General features: G+C 40.2%; 1 protein-coding gene across 4 annotated transcripts in view; it reads right to left on the bottom strand.

Annotated features, from left to right (window-relative positions):
• Positions 1-680: 680 nt before the first annotated feature.
• Positions 681-17,992, bottom strand: part of MTOR (mechanistic target of rapamycin kinase) — a 68,444-nt gene continuing 51,132 nt past the window's right edge. For 3 of the 4 annotated variants that reach the window (XM_075113851.1, XM_075113853.1, XM_075113854.1), the window contains 22 exons: positions 17,086-17,201; positions 15,637-15,754; positions 14,645-14,851; positions 13,918-14,018; positions 13,555-13,651; positions 12,825-12,923; positions 12,123-12,245; positions 11,328-11,510; positions 10,490-10,624; positions 10,028-10,202; positions 9,660-9,795; positions 8,800-8,947; positions 7,968-8,090; positions 7,430-7,512; positions 5,824-5,896; positions 5,231-5,305; positions 4,591-4,726; positions 4,120-4,185; positions 3,344-3,424; positions 2,963-3,043; positions 2,206-2,311; positions 681-1,663 (listed from right to left, as the gene is read on the bottom strand). In XM_075113851.1, coding sequence (XP_074969952.1) covers positions 1,648-1,663; positions 2,206-2,311; positions 2,963-3,043; positions 3,344-3,424; positions 4,120-4,185; positions 4,591-4,726; positions 5,231-5,305; positions 5,824-5,896; positions 7,430-7,512; positions 7,968-8,090; positions 8,800-8,947; positions 9,660-9,795; positions 10,028-10,202; positions 10,490-10,624; positions 11,328-11,510; positions 12,123-12,245; positions 12,825-12,923; positions 13,555-13,651; positions 13,918-14,018; positions 14,645-14,851; positions 15,637-15,754; positions 17,086-17,201 — 2,478 coding nt within the window. In that variant the 3' untranslated portion in view covers positions 681-1,647. The remainder of the gene's footprint in view (positions 1,664-2,205; positions 2,312-2,962; positions 3,044-3,343; positions 3,425-4,119; positions 4,186-4,590; positions 4,727-5,230; positions 5,306-5,823; positions 5,897-7,429; positions 7,513-7,967; positions 8,091-8,799; positions 8,948-9,659; positions 9,796-10,027; positions 10,203-10,489; positions 10,625-11,327; positions 11,511-12,122; positions 12,246-12,824; positions 12,924-13,554; positions 13,652-13,917; positions 14,019-14,644; positions 14,852-15,636; positions 15,755-17,085; positions 17,202-17,992) is intronic. The other variant, XM_075113852.1, reaches the window with a different exon arrangement.

Below are 17,992 nucleotides of genomic sequence, written 5' to 3'. Positions count from 1 at the left end.
ATGCCCAGCCGGCTGTCAGCCAGCACCCCCAGGGCCTTCTCCGCCGGGCACTTCCCAGCCCCTCTGCCCCAAAGAACAGGGACATCCCCCCCCACCCCCACCCCGGGACACCCCTCAGGGCTTAAAAGTGGCAAGACCCCACCACTCTTCCCCCACAGGCATCCACCATGACAGCCACACCAGTGCCTGGAAACCAGCATTGCCCCCCCAAAGCCCCTGACTGCCATCTCCATTTCCCATTTTTGGGGTGCAGGACCAGCACAAGTGGCCTGGGGAAGCCCACGGAGCCCTGGCTGGGACAGTGACGCACCCCATGCTGTCCCTTGAGCCGTGGCTGTGACCCTGAGACCAAGAAAGCTGACATTCTTACCACATGGATGACATTACATCAGCTGGAAACTAAAATTTGGGGGTTGTACAGTCAAGTTTCTTTTATACAAGTGACAGACATCATTCAGTCTTGGTAACTTAGCAGCTGGAGGCAATCAAAAAGGAAATCTAGTCAACCACCTGAACTGATGCAGAAAGAGAAGAGTCAAATCCATGGCAATAGAAACTTTTTAAATTAAAAAAAAAAAAACAAACCCCAAACAACCAAAAACCAAAAAACCAAAACTTAATCTGTTTCCCTGTCTCTTCCTAAGAATTTTTTAGGAATAAACAAGAACACAGTCAAAATGTTTACATTTTGGTGTAATTTATTGGCACAAAAATATTCAAATACAACATGGCATCTAAACATGGCTACTCTGTTGTATTTTGTGCATTGTTTTTCATGTTTAATTTTGTAAATCATAACTTTACCTCCACCCTCATGTTTAACAACCATTATTTTCTGTTTCAAGTTATGACCAGTTTTCCCCATGTCTGCCTCCTATGCCAAATATTAACTTTCCCTAGTTATTTCCCAATACTCCTTTTTAATCCAGACACTGCGGAAGCTCCCAAGTGGTATTTCATTTCTACCCTGCATCCAGTTTGCCACCAATCAATCCGCATAGAGGCACCTGACTTTGCTCAGCTTAAGGTCTTCAATTCTTCAACCTGCTCTGATATCCTGATCTAGCCTGAAACACGACTCCTGCGCTAGCATAATGAGCGGATATAGAGTTCCAATTTTGGGGCAAGAACTGAATTTGAAAACAAGGTAACAGGATGAAACACTGGTAAAATTCTGCTTATCTTTCCAGTTATCCAGCTCACCCCCAAACCTAAATGAAGCCTCCTGCACAAGCGCATTGAGCTCACTGCAGCCACACCAACAGGACTGACCAGGGCAATAATTAATCTGCAAATGACTTAGTTACATTGCCAAGTAAGTCAAAACCCGTATATAGTGATTTTTGATGGATCGCCAGTTCCCCAAAGACCAAGTGGAACCATAGACATCTGTGGTACAATCAGTCTTCACTGTCCTGGAAACCCAAATCAAGTGTTGTGTTTCAGACAGCTTGTGTTTTTCCAACAGCAGCTATACATTGGCTTAAACCAACTTTTAATATACAATAACTCTTTTCATTTACATTTCAAAATATTTGACAAAGGCTGTATTTCAGTCCAATGTTCAGTTTGTGTTTGTAGAAGAGCAAGTTTGGAGCGCAAAAGCCTCCAGAAAAAAAAAGGCTGTGGATACTTCGCAATCTTCTGTTACCAAAAAGGACACCTAAGGAAAACAAAGATATTGTAGTAATGGTGACTTGCATATAGTTTCACAAAGGCAACACTGAGAAGGACTGAGATTCCACAATAACTAGTCACCATTTTAGTACAGGAAAAGTTGACAGGTGATCCCCATGGTTCTTTCCAGCTAACTAATGTTTAAAGATGCAAAAATTATCTACTTTCTTAAGCATAGTCCAAAGTTCGCTAACTCTCAAAATGACAGTAAATCGCCTCTGTTTACTTTAGAACATGTAGCTCTTCACTGTAACTGAAATCAGTGACCACCACATGCCTTATTTCAAACGTTGAGGCTGATTGTGGTTTAAATGTTCTAAAATCCCTGTGACTACTCACAACAACAACTTCTTACAGAGAACTGTCTATGGGATCGCTGTCATAGGCTTGCAGAATTTACCAGAGCAGATGCAACATGTGGTAAGGCTCCTATATATAACTAACCACAAAAGTGACACTTTCCTTAGCTTTCTCTGCTCAGATTATTCAGAGAAGAATTTTGCAAGGTTAGCAGAATGACAAACTCACCATCCAATGTAGCACTGGCACAGATTCTCATGGGAAGTAGCTTGCTTAATGAGTAATTCTACTTGTGTGGGTACATCAAGAGTTTCGTCATGAGAGAAGTCTCGACCTTTGAAATTAAAGGATAAAAAGCCCCCATAAATGGAAGTCACAAATCATATAACATAACTTGCTTCTAGGTGGCAAGTTAAGGACTAATAGGACTTTTAACTACCCTTCCCTTACTGTATATAAAATGCAAAATTTTCCAAACCAGGAGTACCTCTAAAGACAGAGAGCCCAGAATGCTGTTTTCCCTATTTTTATGGCTTCTTCCTTTTATCTTCTCCAAATAATGGATAAGCCAACAATAGGTAACCATCCAGTAGCTGGAATCGTGGTCCTAATCACTTCAAGTACATTATTTGGCAGGTGGAGGGTACTTTCTTACAAACATTAAAAGCATAAAATTTTGCAACTAAATGCTGCAAACTGTAACTCAGGACAGTAGAAATTCAACTTCCACTAACAAGCTAAAAACATGCAAAATACGAAGTCTTTTTAGTTACAATCACCTTCGTACTTTTCAAATCAAGCTCTTTTTTGTCTAAATGCAGGCACGAGTACTTAGGTGTTAGACAAAACCAGGAAAATGTCCTCATCCACTTAACCAGAATATGTTAAAGTCAAGGATTAACACAAAATACAAACAGTAAAAGTAGTGCTGATCCATCTCGTCATATTTTATGTTTAACTTATATAAACATAAAAACATGCTCACCAGTGAGCTTATCTCGAACCCTGTTGATGATTTGAATTGCCTTTTTATTTAGAGCTTCTGGCTTCACTAGACCATCTCCTACTAGAAGACAGAAGTAGGAAAGAGAATTAGGACTTAATCAGAACAATAAAAACATTTGTACTGATGTTACATCTGCCCTTCCCAAACACCACAAATAGCATTTTGAGAGCAAACAAACCCAGATACCAGCACATTTTCTGTCACCTTTTTTTGGAGTTGAGAGCAGAGGTAATTATATTCCTCATTTATGCTGACAAGGAACTGTATGTGTCCCATGTCATGTAATTGTACCTGGACCATGATGAAATTTTCTGATCTAAGAACAAATTTCTGCATCAGTATGGAAACAATGAAACTTACTGAAGGAATGGATGGATTCAGGCACTGTGGTCCCAGTTTTCTTATGGGCTGTCTCACCCAATTCCACACTCTCCAACATTTCTATTGAAAAAATAATCATGAAAACATAAAAGCATAAATGTGAAGCCTTAAAGCAGATAAAATAATATTCATCTGGAAGCATTAATAAAACTGTCAAGTTTTATTTGGCTGTGACCAAGTGTATCACGCAGGTCTCTCACTAATGGAAGCATGTCGCAGGAGCAAACATCATTCTTTCCCTGCTAAAATACTGAAAGGCCTGATCCAACTTGTAGGAACGTTTTGTATAAAAGTGTAATTGAAAGATATTTTGAAATGACGTAAAATTAACCTAAAATTACAATCAAATTATGTTTATTTGTAGATCTCTCTATATGAAACACCATCCCTACTCCACAGCCCAACAGCGAACAACTGCTAAGACTCAATGCAAAGCGCTCAGCATTCAGTCAGATGACTACCTGCCAGGTTTTGCACACTAATATTTGGTAGCTAAGTAAATAACTACCATGTATCAATTTACCTTTGATTACATCAGGTTGTGTGTGCTCCTGAAGGGTGTAAATGCAACTGTAAATCTGCTTTTTGAGCCAACATACTGAACTCCCCACTTCCAGTCCTAAAGCTAATGATGATAAGCGATTTACCGCTCTACTTTTAAGATGACTGAAAACGTTTACCCAGTCTTGTGCGCTGCTAAAAAAAAAAACCAACCACTCTCCTAACATTCATGACACACCATCTTTTCTACTCACCTACTGACTGACTTGCGGAGTAGGAGTCTGTTCTTGTTCGCGAGCGTTTATTGCCCTTCGTATTTGCTGCAAGAAAATAAGGCATTGAAAAAGTATGAACTGGAGTTTCATCGTTTCATAGCAAATCTGCCCACAAACAATATAGTTTTGACGGCCTTTCTCCTTCTCCAAATTTTATGTCATCTGAAGACAGCTTTCAATCTCCTGATGACAACTAATACAAAAAACAACCCAAATAACTTCCCTTGTAGCTTAGTTCGGTGTCCGTGTTAAAGGGCAAAAGGGTCTTAACCACTGTGGTAACTTCACATTATGATCCCCGAAACTGCATGCATGCAGAAATAGCACTTGCAAACCAACAGTTTCATCAGATTGTCTTCAAACAGACATTGTATTTCAGGCTCCTGGACTTCTTGCATGAAATCAGACTGATTACTCTCTGGCTGTCACTGTTTTATCAAAATCACTTACTGTCCATCAGCCGCCAATTCAATAATGGATCATAGACAAAGGCTTCAAGCACGGCCATGACACTGTCCTTATGTTCGCGCAGGACTTCCATCACTGTGTGACAGGTGATTCTGTAGTTGCCATCAAGGCCTGTCACCTTCAGAAGAGAAAGCAGCAAATCAACCACGCTGCTTTGTTCGCTATGCAACTCCAACCCTATCATTCAGGGAGCAGGCAGTGGCTTGTGCTTTGAACTGGAATTCACTTCCACTACACTTGGTTCATTAAGAGAACAAGAGAGATGCTTAATACAAACTAAGAAGCTCCCTTCTGCCATTAAGATTGTCTTTGCTAAGCACAATGCTGTTGGCTGTGTCTGGCTGATGCCAATAAGGTATTTCAAATTAAGAAACTAAGGGAGGCTTAAGAAATTTGGGGAATTTCAGGGTTTTTTTGTCAGTGGAAAAGGTTGCTTTCAACTGTAATGTAAAGATCACAGGAGATATTTTAACTTACAGAAAATGCAGCTGAAATATTAACACCTCTGGGTCTTACAGCAGTGGAAAGGTTTAGCCACAACAGAAAATACAGGAAAAAACTGAGAAATCGGTGTGATTTTCCTTGGGAACAATCCCCTTCATATTGAAGGGAGGATGTTTACCTCCATAGCATTTGTCAGCATCCTTGTTAACCTAAATGGAATCTTCTCAGGGAACTTTTCTCTTGTCATTGCAACCTAAAGACATGATGATGAAGAATTAGTAAATTAATAGCTAACTTATTTAAGAGCTAATAAGTATTGAGGGTTTTTTTGCTACAACCTTGAAGGTTGTATTCCAAATAGGAAATAAAGTCCCAGCTTTATGCTTGCCACTTTCCACAAATTTTGGGGAGAAGCTTGATACTAACTTGATAACAGAGGGAAAACTCAAGTGTGTGCCCAGTTGCTAGTGTGAAGTAACACAGACTTCCTATCAGCAGCTCAAATTGCTCCAAGAAATTTTACAGAAAAGTGATGCTAGCACTTTCTTTGCTTGTTCCAGTGGTCAGATGATCCCCAAGACATGCCTATTTGATAAAGTACCTATCATTTTCATCTTGCCTGTAAGGCAAAGTGAAGCCTAAAGAAGAGCCAAAGGGCTTGCCCAGGATCACACTCCAAGGTCAGTTTGTCCTGGCTTATAGATTCATTTCTGTTCCACCAGAAAGTGTGAAACATTACAGAAAATTTAATGTCCAAATACAAAGTTTTACCTCAAAACAGTCCCCAAAGTCGATATGCAGGATCTTTCCACTCAGTCTGTCTAACATCAGGTTGGAGGGGTGTCTTTGATGAAGGAGTAAAGAGGAAAAAAAAAAAACAAAAACAAAAAACCAGAGTGACAGACCATTATAAAAACCCGAAGTAAATCACAGCAGCTCCAGTCTGAGATGATATTTATCTTCATGAACAAGAACAGCCAGTGACAGCTTGCTCGCCTGAGATCTTCAATCTCAGAATGAATAGAATAGCTGCCTGACAGTGCATCTATCACATTATTTTTGTAATTACCTCTCAGGAGTTAGAGATCTCACCTTGGAAGATAAACAACCGATTGGACCAGAGCCATCAGTACATTTCTTGGATATTAACATTGGTTTTTCAGTTAGGATAAATTCTTCTACTTGTTTTATACTTTTTCATATTTTCAGTAGAGAAAAAAATGGAATGAATTATGCTACAGGTGAAGTAATGCAAATTGGATTAGCACCAGAAGAGAAGAGAATCAATCCAGACTAGGAAAACCACTATGATATTTATGTTGACTTGTTCCAATTTTGTTTTAATTCAGTTTTCAGAGCTTTGTAATTTCATTATAAAGATCTTTAAGTTCAGGAATGAAAGTTTTTGTCATGAAAATATTTAAGGGTTTAGCTGGTTTTGCATTACAGACCTAAATCTAAAATATATTGTCTTCACATGTAATTTGGAAGTTATGTCCCCTTTTGACAGTAAGACATATACTAAACCAAATATTTTTCATTTTATCTTTTTTTTTTTTTAATTATTTGCCCAATGCATTTGGATTGTTCATATTTCTGTCCAGAACATGTCTGCATTGCAGATCAGAAAAACCACCATGTTAAGTAATTGTTAAACCAAGATTACCTTTCATTTGTTTTCAGTCTAGAGCAGCCTTTGGGGAGTATTTACAGGGACTTTATGTGTGTCTGACAAGCACTGTGAACATACCTAGCGCTAGATGTTCCTCCCTCACAGAATAAACATCTACCAGGCAAAAAAGTAAGCAAAATAAGTAGTGTCACTAGACGCATTTGGAGCGAGAATCAGAGGACCTCTGCCACTAAATACCTTTTGGATTTCTTTTTGCAACTTCAGGGAAAAAAGCCTGATGCTTGATCACGGTGCTTCTTTCCTCCCCAAAAAGCTGGACGTATTTGTACAGTCCTAACAGGCTTCATTAAAAAATTGCCATCTTATATGCATGAAGCACACACAAGAACACAGATTGGTGGCAAAAATCATCAATATTTCTGTTTTATAGAACGGATGGAGAAAGATTTCCCATTCTGTGAGTAAGAGGACAAAATTAGAAATTGTGGTCCTTGATGTAATTCTGTGTGTATTCCTCTCAAAATGGTAGAAACTCTTATTTGCGCTCAAGACACACAAGCCCTACATCTCATGTCTTCAGTGCTGAAAATAATGGCAGCACAATTAGGTCCTGAAAGACAGTATCGTTACAATTCGACAATAACCACAATGAAAGATGTTATCATAAGAACAGATCCAAGGAATGAACTGATAGACCTACACAGTCTGTGCTTTTATTTAAGAAACCTTTACAATTTCACTCACCTGTCCCCAAGGCCCAAAATGTACCCAACCATTGACATTACAGCTAGTGAACGAGTGTAGTTCGTTCTTCTGTCGAACCACACCTACAAGCAGAGACAAAATAGAAAAAGCCAGCCAGGCACGTTGCATGTTTCAGTTTATATTTTAATTTATACATTAACTACTTGCGTTTTGTACAAAGCTAAACTGTGATATGCTTAGCTTCAATTCACTCCATAGCCTGAGAGGGTTCAAACATCCTGTGGCCTTGAATTAGTTGTCTAAGCCGTTAAGAGAATATATTCTGAGGCTCCCACTTTTCTCTCCCCAGGCACAGTATATGGAGCTTCAGGCTCCAGTCCTGCACTTTGGACTGCGCTCTGGCAGCCATGGTGATCTGAGCCTTATGAGGTCCCTTGCGAGGGGATACACATGTGTGGATACATGTTCTGCAGCAGTTCTGTGATGAATAAACACCATCTCTCTATCATTCTGCAGAGAAGGTAATTCTACGTTATGCTGATTGCCAAACACAAGCCATTACATGTGCTGAACTCACCTCCGAGCTCGGACTTTTCAACCACAGCAGTTTGGCAAGGTCATCACCAGCCGTGTTATTGACAGCATGTTCAAATACTTCTACCTTCTGCATCAGAGTCAGGTGGTCATAATCTGGAGCCATCTGTAATGGAGAAGTGACACTCAGCAACTTAAAAAAAAAACCACCTCCAGTAATCCCTAGTTGCACTATGAGAAACACAGTAATCACAAATAATTTCAGTATAAACTGGATATGAAATTATTTGTAGGCTGACCAGTATGTTCCCAAACACAGTGAGATGACTACCCAACAGTGAAGAATCAATTTTAAACGGGATAGCAAATGATTTACCATCCACAAAGTAGTCCATAACCATAATTAATTAAAATATTGCAAAAGTAAATATGTTTCAAGAAACATTATCCAAATAAGTCTTCTGGGTTGACACACACTTTTCTTTTTGGCAGGCAATTCCAACCTTTCTAGCATTGTTCAGTTTCTCCAGTCTAATTTTGGCCCTGTTGCTTAGACACAATGTTTGTAAATGCCAGCAGCAGGGCACCTCATATAAGGCACATCATAGTCACGCAAAATTCCAAGCACATTTTAGTCACCAGATGGTAACAACTTGTGGTCACTGCTAAAACAGGAGAGGAGAAACAAGCTTATGGCCATTTTTATCTCTTGGTAGCATTTTATAACTCTCATCTAATATTTCGGCATTTATTACTGGTACCAATAACAATCAGAAAACAGGCAAAGGAAGAACAAGCTGTGCACCATTATTCTTCATTAAGACACTGGAGTCCTAAAAGAATGTACCAAAAACTCAGCCAGCTCTGCCCTTTACCCTCAGCATGATGCGATGTTCAATGTTGAGCAGGATCTTCTTCTTCTCTCTGTAGTCTCGGATAAGTGCATGCAGTGTGTCACAGTGGGGAACCCAGCCAATCAAGCCTGAATTTGTAGACAGTGGAATAACAGCATATCTCTGGATGCTACAGGAAAAAAAACGGAGAATCAAAGCTCAAATTGTTGCATGTTGTGAATTATTACATTTCGAGATGCTTAAAACAATTACTGCTGAATCTGATTCTGATCCAAATTGTCTTTTCAGTAGTTGCCCTGCTTTTCTTCTTTTCAAACAGACTTGAAATATCCATTTGGACAGACTGCTGCCAGATAAGTTTAGGTAGGATACGATAATGCCAATCTCAAAGCTTATGTGGTTTTCACTGAAAGACTGCTTTCAGAAGGTACACGTTGTATCACCCACGATGATCTATTATTTGCACATGACATTTTATATATTCATGCTTGAAATACACTGTACAGAATTGAAGTCAGTGACTATTCACCAAGCTATTTAGTGACTATAACAAAAACCCTTGACAAAACAACCTGTTGTCAGGCTCCGAAGGCAGCGCTTAAGCTACCTTGAAGTAGGGGTTGCCTCAAAGACCATAACTATTTACAAGATGAGACTTTAATTAAGTAAAACAAATTATCCCCTCGTGACACATTTCCTCCAAGTTTAAATTCTTAAATTTTTTTTTCTTTCTCTCTCTCTTTTTAAAGAAGTCAACTTAGTTCTAAGAGTCACCTTCTCCTCACAAACCAGCTGGTTGTGCCCAGGGTTACTCAGGAACTGCACCTACGCAGGGTGTCACTTGTGCGTAAGCATATTCAATGATTATCCACAACACATACCTGAGGTTTTTACGAAGAGAAGTTGGGTCATTTGCTAGCAGAGTGTTGACCAACCCAAAAAGCTGCATCACTCTTTCATCTTGGCGAAGGTCTTCGTGACCTTTCAGAAGGAACACAAACTCATGCCCATTGCTTCCTGCAAAAGAATTAATACACAGAGGTTCACTCTTACTGAGCAGACAAGAGTAAATACACACACACCCAAGAACTGGAAAGCGTGGCAGTCAGACTGACCAGACCACTAAGAAATAAATACCTCACTTGAAAGGAAATGTTGGAGAGGTTTTACCTGGTAAATACACAGTTTGAACTAAAAGCAATAACTGTCTAAATACTAGAACAGCTCAGTGAAAACTGCTCTCTCTTACCCATTAATGTTAGCTTCCTGGGCCGCTGCTTGGAGGTGATGACCTGCAGCGAGGGTGCAATGGACTGAATGCGTATGATGGGCTGGTTGGGATCGTACGTTCCTGGCACCGCCAATTCCAGGTCCCGGCACATTAAGAGTTTTGGTGACACATACTGTAGTTCCAAAGAAGTGAGCTACCAAAACCAAAAGAAATACAATCCCCCAGAACTTCAGTTAAATCTCACTGAAACATCTGAAGAAGTTCATGCTGTTGAGGGGCCTAGAACAGTTCAGTCAGCTGTCAATACTTCAGATGCTTGCAGGAAGTGCTGCATACGCTGCAAACTTCCAACAAATCATGTGCAGATATTTCCAGAATACTGAATTTGAATGTTTTGAATAATCAGAAAACATGAAACAAAGATTTGTATTGACAACCTGAACTGCAAGATTCTCAACAAAACTGTAGCTCTCCCCCTACCTGAGGCAGCTGCTTTGAGATACGCCGGAACACATGGTAATAGAGATCCCAAGCCTGAGTTAGGTCTTTGACATTTCCTGATTTCATGTACTTCCTGCACCATTCCTGAGCTTCCATTAGATCTCTGCCATAGGCCTAGGGAGAAAATGAAGAACAACAGAAGAAAAACATTTCTACAGGCTATAATGGAACAGGTGGAGACCACTTAATACCTGCAAAGAGCATCACAGTCTATTTTCAAATTGCATTACCAATATTTGATCTCACATTTTTATAGCATATCAGAATTAAAGATACAGAAATACCTGGATCCAAGACATGCACTGAGTTTATTAGACAATCTTGCTCACAAATAGACTTCATCGTAGGAGGCAACAAAATTAATAGAACCACCCTTTAATAGGCTCACAAACTCAAATAATTCAAATAATTCATTTTGCTGGCTTGAGAGAGGTCATCTCTACTAGCGGTTACCATGAAGCAAAGCTGACTGGAGTTAGAAGAATTTAACTGCAGAGCAGATGTATGTTTTCCAGACCCTATCAGACACCCAGCTGATATAAGACTCCAGGGCAATTTGTATTGCCACAGCCCCTGCAGTACTGTAGCCACCAAAAGCTATACAGATCTGAAGATAAACGTCAATAATGAAGTGTGCAACTAACATAATGAGTCCAAAGAGATTCACTCTTTGTGTTAGATCACAAAGGTCGTCGTAACACATCTGGGGCAGGCGGCTGTCCTGCCTGGTTTTGAGGGCATGCAGAAGGTTACGCTCTTGGATATTTGATATCCAAAACATAAGATATAAGATAATATCTTGGCCATTTGCTGATACCTGATTGAAGGATGTCTCTTTTAAAGTCTGAGGCCCACGCTCCATCATTGCATGAAGTGGTTCCAGCACCTCAAACATTCCCTTCACATTCCTTTCTCCAAAGTATAGACGAGATGCTTCTTCCAACCCTTCATGCCACATCTCATGCCATAGGATGGCTACCCGGATTAGCTCTTCGCTCACCTGTTTTAAGACAGGAAAATGGTTAAATGCCTCAAGAAAAATGCTATGACTGTATACTGACTTACAAATGCAAAACTACTTTCTTCCTTAATGATTATGAAATATTTGTTGCTGGCAGCTAGAGGGAGCCACAAGAACCCCCACAATTCTGTTACACTTTTTTTCCCTGCAAGAAGCTGATCAGGTTTTTCTCACCTTATTTGTTGCCTTTGAAATTTTCTATATATTTGTGTAGTTTGGCCTGAAAGCATTACTAATTATTCATAAAAATATTTAGCAAATGAATTAAATTACTCTTTCCATGCTATGCTTGCTAAGTTTTGTTTCTACTTTTCATTAAGCAAAAATACCTCTTTACGGAACAACGATGCTTCATTTATTTCTTCTCTAAGTTGATTTGTAAGGAGACACAAGAACTCAGTGTTTGAATGCTATGGTCCTTTTTAAATTATTGTCTTGAAATTGTAGTAATACTGTAACTTCTTCGAAATGCAAAAAACCCCAAATGAACTGTACCTGAACAAAACTACCAATGAATAGTCATTCTGTGTTATTATACCTGTGGTACATCCATTCCTGAAACACATGCTTTATGGCACACTAAGTACTCACCATCATTGCCTGCTGCACCAGCGTGTTACTGTGCTCACACATGTTTTTCAGGATCTTATTTGCAGCATTGTGGCGAGCCGTGGTTGTAGATTTAGAGGCCACAGTCAAAGGGTAGATCAAAGCCTACAAGGGACATCAACCAATAACATTTTAGAACCACATAGAACAGCTACATAAACTGAAAGATTAGCAAAGCATTAATAAATAGCAGCCTTAGGGCTAGACAACAGAAAGCAAGTTAGCTTCTGCAAAGAGGTGATAGAAATTTGCTATTTAAAGTCTTCCAGTCTGAAAAGCCTACAGGACTTCAATTCACTGAGTAGCAGAATGACTTTGAGAGCCTGTATCAAACTGGAACACCAGAAAACTGTTTTAAGCATTTTGTGATTTTCCAAGCTGTAGGAAGAAATTCAGATAAGACGTAGTGAGGTAGCCTCTTAGTAGTCACTTAATGAGATTGAAGGTGATTTGCACTACCCAGTATTCTATTAGCCAGAAACTCCCCTGCTGCATGACTCATCCACCTTTCTGGTTTTATGTGAACAGTGCTGAGGTGAAAGAAGCAGCAGCAGACCTAGGCCCCATTCCTCACTATCGTCACTTGGTGTGGCTTCCAGTGCAGGCATCTAGACTGGGTGAAATGGAACACAGGAAATGACTTAACTGGCTGTCAGTCTACTGAAACTCCCCCTCTAAGCTTACCTGGGGATGGTACCGTCCAATATCTGTGAGGAGCTGATGAATGAGACGTCCTACTAATGGTCGAGGGGTGTCAATTCTTGCAATGAGCTGAGGGATAACCTAGTAGTAAGGATAAGTAAAATAAACATCCCTGTCACCTCACATGATTAGTTCACAAGCTGTTCTGCCCTCTACTAGAGACCTCAGTCTTTAAAGGAGACAGAGAGGCCCATCACTCATTTTTGAGATGGTCAGAGGATAACACAACATTCTAAACAGCATCAGAACAGCTCAGTGAGATCACGAGTGTTCTGTGCAAAACTATTACAGGATCATCTTATGGAAAGAGTAGGATGTGCCTTGAAGTGTAATACTCAAATAAGAAATAAAGCCTTTTTTATTTATTTACAAGAGTCATTCTACAAAGCAATCGTGAAATAGACTGAATTACATCAGAGCAGCACAGTAGTGTTTATACTTGATCACCACTGAATGCACGTCATCTTCAATTTTAAAGTTTTTATTCTTTCTTATTCATATACAAATAACCTGCACATAAATACAGAAATGCATGCAAGACTGTTTCTCATGTCTCTGTTCAAGATGCTTGTTAAATCAGTTACAGCTTGTACTGCACAATGCGCTCACCACTGAATCCTACAGGGGAATGTTTATCACCATGGATATCATGTAACAAATCCCCAAGCTCCTCCCAGAGCAGAGATTTGTCTTAGCCCTCTATGTGCCTTACCTGCAGCCAAGTGTCTATTTGGATTGCCTTGACTCCTTCTACCAAAGCCTCATTCACATCAGGCCAGTGACCATAGTCAAACCACAGAGTAAGGACTCTTAAAAAGAGAAAGACATTCATTTGGAATGGAACAAAAAACCCCCAAACCATTCCGGTTAAATACCTTCAGACTCATTTACAAGTGACTCTTCCCAGAGCCTAGAGATAGCAGGATAAGGGCTAATCCACCTCACATAAATTAGCTTGGACTGAAGCATTCACTCCATTTAACTCTAACAAAAAGAACAGAAACAGGTCCTACCTAATCTTAAACCACATGCCCTTATCAGCTGGATTTCATTTACTATATGCTTTATTATGTACCTTAGTGTGTCTTGAAGGTTGTTTCCTCGAGACAGAGATATAGATCGGAAGAAACCCTGGACAGCAGGGACTGTGTACATCAAGAGGGTCTTGGATAAATCCTTTTGGAATGAAAATTGCTGCATTAGTTCTACACAAGTGCATCGGTCCACATGAATCCTAAACTTAGCAAGTAGAAAGAGGGAGAAATATGTGGAAACATAGACCTAATCCACGTTATAGTTGACTTCTGCTCATACTCCTCACAGGATATGTTGCTCCTGGAATTTATGTTTTGCCTGACTACACGTAGGTCTTTCAGCATGGCAGGGAACATCTTGTGCAGTGTTTCTATACTTCAGTTTGTTGGCAAAACGATGGACAGCAAAGCAGCCTAAAAACTACAACCCTACTACAGCTGGTAAGTAAAAGATATTCCTCACAATCTTTCATGAAGGGTTAAGCAGTAGAACTTGTTAATGCACATTGTATCACCTATGATAACCACCTATGCTTTTGCTTTAGTTCACAGCTAACTTATGATCATTTGCATTAATTTAGTCCTCTTCCCTTAAGACTGAGTTAACCTGAGCTTCCCCTCTTCTACTGTAAGCTATGAGCAGAGAGAGAGAGCACACATGTACTTCCACAAGCCAGGTACACACATCAGCTTGTTCCCCGCCATAACATTTTCCTGCATCTAAGCAGTAAGTACCAATCTCTCAACATAAACAGGGAAAAAGGGTACCTCAGTGACTTTCTTCTGCACTGGAGATGGGATGGGACTGTTCTCTGTGCTCTCCGCCTCACTTTCACTATTGCTGCCCTCAGTGTTAGCACTGGTGACGCTGGCTCCACTGGCATGGCGTAGCTTCTTCTTCTCATCTCTGGCCTGGTTTTGATGTTTGTAGTGAAGCACTGCTTCAAAGTTCATTACTGCCCAGGCATGCCAGGCCTGCCAACAAGGGAGAACAGAAGTCAGAAGGAAGATGAATCTTTTCTGCAACCTGTACTTTCTAATGATTAGAGATAATAATCCAACCTTTCTGAGTCCACAGACAACAGTAGTAATACCCTGCAGACAACACAATACTTTGCTTTCGCTAATCACTTGTAGTTTTAACTGCCTTATTATCTTAAATAACATCATGTGAGTTCTTGGCCAGGAGCTCCCTGCTGGATATTAAGGCAAAGGAGCTCTGTAGCAAAAACTAAATCACATTCTGTTCACATACACTTTAATTTTTCAAAGCTTAAAATGAAGATTAATGCTAGGACTAGGGGAGGTGTAATCGGAAGAAATGCAGGAGGTGGCTGCCCCAGAAAAGATCTGGCACCAAATATTAACTGAAATCTCACAACCCTGAAATCAATGGCTCTTTGGAGGATTAGCAATGAGGCTACTTTCCTAGTTCAAGTATACTGAGTGAGAACAAGTTCATTTTTCCCATTTAGATTATCCTTTCTCCTTCACTGTTTACTGACAGGAAAGAAAGTCCCAAAAGCAAGAACAGAAACTGAACTGTGACCTAGTTTTACCAGCCAGATAAAATTCTAAACAAGAATTTCATGGTTGCCTTGGGCTGCCTTTGTCTTTTTTTTTTTTTTTTAATCCTACTTGCAGTAACGAGGCAGATAGTTATAGATCTTCCTACGAGCACCTTGCTTTCCTGTAGTATGAGATGTGATCATCCTTGCAGATCTCTCTGGAATGGTGCCTAGAACCTTCTCCTTACTGACCTTGTACCAGTTGCGATCATGCTCTGTTGCAGCACTGTAGTATTGCAAGACTTTGGGGATGGTACTCTCATTGATGCCTTGCAGGTTCAGCTGCCACTCACCCAGTTTCAGGAAACACCTGGTTAAGCAAAGGGATTATTGACTCAGAACCTAGAATGAAATCGAAGCCTGCTGGATTAAGAGACAGACTTCTCATCTGAAGTCTGAAAGACATTTCATGTGGTTAACCCACTCAGTAAGACTCTTCTGCAGACTGGGAGCATACGTGTTAAAACACATAAGGTTCAGAACACCTACACCCTGACTGTAAGTGTGGAGCTAACTAGTTAATAGTTTAACTCTCAGGGGAAAGCTGAAGGTCAAACTTTGTTCCTCATTTATATCAGTTATAAAATAAACGTAAGAAATAGCTAACAGTAGCATCAAAAGACTTCATCAGTATTGATAAAATGCACACAGCATATGTGCTGGCTAGCTATACTTATCAACATATGAACTAGCCTTCTGGAGAGAACACTGCGACAGACAAACGGTGGAAACAGAGCAACTGCTTTTCCCCCAAGCCAGAACCCCATTAAGTCATCCCCTCCCTGAGGAAAGGAAAAACAACATATTTTTACTGCAGCAAGGTGGGGCTGCAAAGGTTTGTGCAAAACTTAATACTCTGTTCCCTCAGCAGGCTTTAAATACCACAGTTACACAGCTGTCCTTTCTATATTTTGAGTTTTCTAGAAAGCATTGTGCAAGAAAAATTTTGTGTGCAACTCATTACTAATTTGCCTTCCACAGCAGTCACTCTGAAAAATACAAGATGATGCTGTTATCAAGTTCCCATTCTTATAAAAGCAAATTAAATGCCTGCCTCCCTTTAAAAAAAAAAAAGCAAACCTTCAGTAGTAAGCACTATGCAATTTTTCTTTAACTTGAAAACAACAGATCTGGTGCCTCCTGATCCATACTGGAAAAATGGAGGTTATAAGATATGTTTTTAATGCAACAATATTTTAAGAGACCATCACATGCTGGACATCTATTGCCCAAAGCACTGCTGTTGTATTAAGGGCACATGCTGCCAAGCACGGACGTGCCAGGCATGCGGGAAGTGTTTCTTTCCTACTGACTGGCTCTCCTGAAAACCAAAGAACTAGCCATGCTGAGAGCTCTGCCTTCTGCCAGCGAGCCACAGTGCTGGAAAAATACAACCAGCTGCCAGCAACAAATACAAGCTTGTTTACGCTAATGTGCCACAAAAACATTTACTGAAAATTATACGATAGGTAAGAATGTAATACCAAACAGGTATCTACCAGCTGAATGAGAAATCCCCTTTCCTTTGTAATCAAAGCATGGGCCTTGGCTGAAATGTGTCATCTGCACAGACCCCGCAACCTCAGGAAAGACATCAGTTTCACTATATAGCTTAAGGGTGTCCCAGGACCAGATGCTGACCGTGCCATGAGCTTGTGGAGTTCCTGCTTGTGCTGCTGGTCCTCAGTTGCAATAGCATGCTGGGCCTGCTGCTGCATTGTCTGCACGAAGTGCTGCATGTGCTGGAACGCATCAATCTGTAATCGGATGATGGTTGCAGTAAGGACCACGGGGTTAAATACAACTTCACAAGAGAGGGATACAATGTGGAAATAAATTTTCACTGAAAGCGAAAAATACAGTTTTGTTTTCTTTCAAAGATTTGTTGCCATATACATCCCTCTAAAATCAGTTTATACTCTACATACGCAGCACCAAATAAATGAACAGGCTAGGGATTCTTGCAGTCTCAGAAATCTGGCCACTGCAATGCTGTAACTGCAATTGTGAAAAACCCAAATAATTGCATCTTTCCAATGCTAGGCACACCTTCATGTCATACATACAGTCAAAAGCATGACCAACCATAACATAAGCCTACATTGTGCTCTGATATGCAGGAACTTAACTCTGGCAAAGCGACAAATTGACCTGTGCAAGGTCAAAACTTCAGCAGCAGAGAATGTCCTGTTACTGCTCATGCGGAGTGAGATTCTAGTAGATGATCTAGACTTGTCTAATTTGCAGTTGAGCATGCGCATCGAAAACAGTCCAGCAATTCCAACAATCAAACAAATGTTCATAGCTTACAATCTGTATCGGACCAGGTTACTATCATAACAAACAGAATCACAAATCCAGAGAAGCCCGTCTATAATATGCTATGGCCTGAAAAAAAACCCAACCAGTTTGAGAAAATAATGCCTGAAGGAAAACTTGCTGCTTCCTGATCTTCAGTCCAAACCCCTCAGCTTCAGCGGGGCTAACAGTGCATACCGGGGGACGTAAGCTTTGAGTCTTTTCAACAAATTAAAGTCTAGATTTCTCC

This window comes from Phalacrocorax aristotelis, chromosome 19, assembly GCF_949628215.1.
Source record: "Phalacrocorax aristotelis chromosome 19, bGulAri2.1, whole genome shotgun sequence".
NCBI lineage: Eukaryota > Metazoa > Chordata > Aves > Suliformes > Phalacrocoracidae > Phalacrocorax > Phalacrocorax aristotelis.
The sequence above is the reverse complement of the archived record's forward strand: the minus strand, read 5'-3'. Positions and strand labels throughout refer to the sequence as shown.